Here is a 2,500-nt window from a genome sequence, read left to right as displayed (position 1 = left end):
CTGCTCAGTGGTGGATGAAACGTGATGCTTTAGAAACAAGTTTAGGTCGTTGTTGTTTTTCTATATTTTTGTTCTTTGGAATTAATTAATTAAAATTTTGTTTTTTAAAAACGCTGAAAAAAGTTACCAAAAAAACATCAAAAACATCACCAAAGGTGACAAAAAATTAGAAAAAAGTGAAGAAGAAAACATTGGAAAAAGTGACAAAAAGTAATAAAATGGACAAAAACGAAAAAATGTAGGAAAAGAACAAAATGTTGAAATTTCGACCCAGAAAAACCCAAAGTTGCAGGTCAACGGGAAGACGACCCCGGCGTGAAAGCGCCGTTAGAGACTGGACTCGTTAACCTGTGAGACGTTAACCTGTGTTTGTGTGTCGGCAGCGAGGAAGAGGAGGACGGGGACTCTGTGATGGGGACGAAGGTCCGGGTGAAGTACGGTAAAGGAAAGACTCAGAAGATCTACGAGGCTCACATCAAGAAGACAGACGTGGACAACGGAGAGCAGTTCTACCTGGTTCACTACTACGGCTGGAACGTCAGGTCAGTTCTCCCTACGCTCAGCGCTTAGACACGGAGTCTGTCCTCACCGTGCTGCTCTCATCATCTGCTCTGTGTGTGTCTGTCTGTGTGTGTCTCTCTCTGTATCTCTCTGTGTGTGTGTGTGTGTCTCTGTCTGTGTGTGTGTGTGTGTGTGTCTGTCTCTGTCGGTCTGTGTATGTGTGTGTCTCTCTCTCTGTGTGTGTGTGTCTGTCTGTCTGTATCTCTCTGTGTGTGTGTGTGTGTCTCTGTCTGTGTGTGTGTGTGTGTGTCTGTCTCTGTCGGTCTGTGTATGTGTGTGTCTCTCTCTCTGTGTGTGTGTGTCTGTCTGTGTGTGTCTGATCCACAGGTACGATGAGTGGGTGAAGGCCGACCGGATCATCTGGCCCCCGGAGAAAGGAACCAAGACGAGACGCAGGAAGAAGGTGAAGGTAAGAGGTTATTTCCTGTTGGCTGTAGGCCGATACGTTAACGTTTTATCACTCCACAGAAACAGCAGAACTCCCATCAAACCCTGTCTTGGTTTAAGAACTTACAAAGTCGATGCAAAGACGCACATTTACGTCACAATCTGCATGACGCTGTGTCACGAAAGCCAATCAGCGTTGAGATTGTCCTGCATAGTCAAATCCAGAAAACAAGCATTTTAAAAGTAGTTTTTTTTGCCGCTGCCTGATCGTTTTACAACCGGCCATCTTTCTAAACAAGGGCGATGTTTTAACATTTTCAACTGTAACGTAAAACTCAACCAAACACGTCTCGGGTTGATGACGTACAAAGTCAATGCAATGACGCAAATCTGCGTCATTCATGGGAGTTGAAATATTTCAATTCGAGCAATAAAATGTGTGTAACAGATTGTCAGAACACTCATAGAACCAAACTCCATCCAGAAAACAAGCATGCTAAAAGGTGTTTGCTTGTCATCATCAGACTTTTTACAAATTGTGTCCATGATTCAGGGCTCTTAAAGGAGACTCCTGGTCTATTCCCCCCCGTAGCTCTGTTGTGTGTAAACGTGGAGAGCTGTCAGTAGAGAAGAACTAAACCAACCAGTGCTGCCTACACCGTGTTATCCTCCTGCTAGCGTTAGCACCCAACAGGCTGAAACAGGGCAGGTTTTAAACCTGTTTTAGCCTCTAAACAGGCTCTAAATGTCATTACCAGAGCTCCCCCATGTGCAGAGATTCCTTCTGAGGGAACACAGGGAATCTGACTGGAATATTGGATGGTAGGAGTTCAACAATCGACTAGTGTTGATTTGACTGGAAAACAGGAAATAAACAGAGGTATGTGCTGGCTGGATTAACAACGTTTATGTCTTTCTGTCACATCTACAGCAGTCAGACTCACTGTCCCCAACTGTCCACTTGGTATTAAAATGTCTTCTTTTACTTTTCTTTGAATCATCCTCATCTTTTTGTTGGTTGCTTATTTCAGCCAGCCTCTTCGCCCCAGTAGCTCAAATCCAAGCAAATGGCAGACTTGGTTGAAATGTGAAAGAACAACAATGGCAAAAAAACCCTCTGAGTCACTCAGTTCTCATTGGCTGCCAAGGTGGCAGGTAGATGACAGTTGAACAGGGTTCATACGTCTTGAAAAAAGCTGGAAACGTTATGGAATTTAAAAAATGCTAATCCCAGGCCTGGAAAGGTTTTGGAAACATAGACCCAGAAAGTTTTGGAAAAGTCCTGGAATTGTTTCTTTAACACAGCATAATAATATGTGATTAATAACTGTATTTCACGTCGTCCTAACCTCACCGTTATGATATCACGACTCCCACTATGAACCACATACATCATTCATTTGATGGTTGAACCTCTGAGGGAACCTTTAACACAGATTCATATTCTTATTGTGTAATGTCGACTGACTCTACTTGTTGTATCTACACCGGGGCGTCTGGCACAAGTAAACACAAAACCTAAATGCACTTTGCGTTTGAGACTTGATCGATT

General features: G+C 43.3%; 1 protein-coding gene across 1 annotated transcript in view; it reads left to right on the top strand.

Moving 5' to 3' along the window:
* Nucleotides 1–2,500, top strand: part of arid4a (AT-rich interactive domain 4A) — a 35,802-nt gene that overhangs the window by 21,088 nt on the left and 12,214 nt on the right. Inside the window, exons 17-18 of the mRNA XM_078277199.1 lie at nt 384–542; nt 889–970. Coding sequence (XP_078133325.1) covers nt 384–542; nt 889–970 — 241 coding nt within the window. The remainder of the gene's footprint in view (nt 1–383; nt 543–888; nt 971–2,500) is intronic.

The sequence above is a fragment of the Sander vitreus genome, chromosome 20 (genome assembly GCF_031162955.1).
Source record: "Sander vitreus isolate 19-12246 chromosome 20, sanVit1, whole genome shotgun sequence".
In the NCBI taxonomy this organism is placed as follows: domain Eukaryota; kingdom Metazoa; phylum Chordata; class Actinopteri; order Perciformes; family Percidae; genus Sander; species Sander vitreus.
This window is presented reverse-complemented; position numbering and strand designations above follow the sequence as displayed.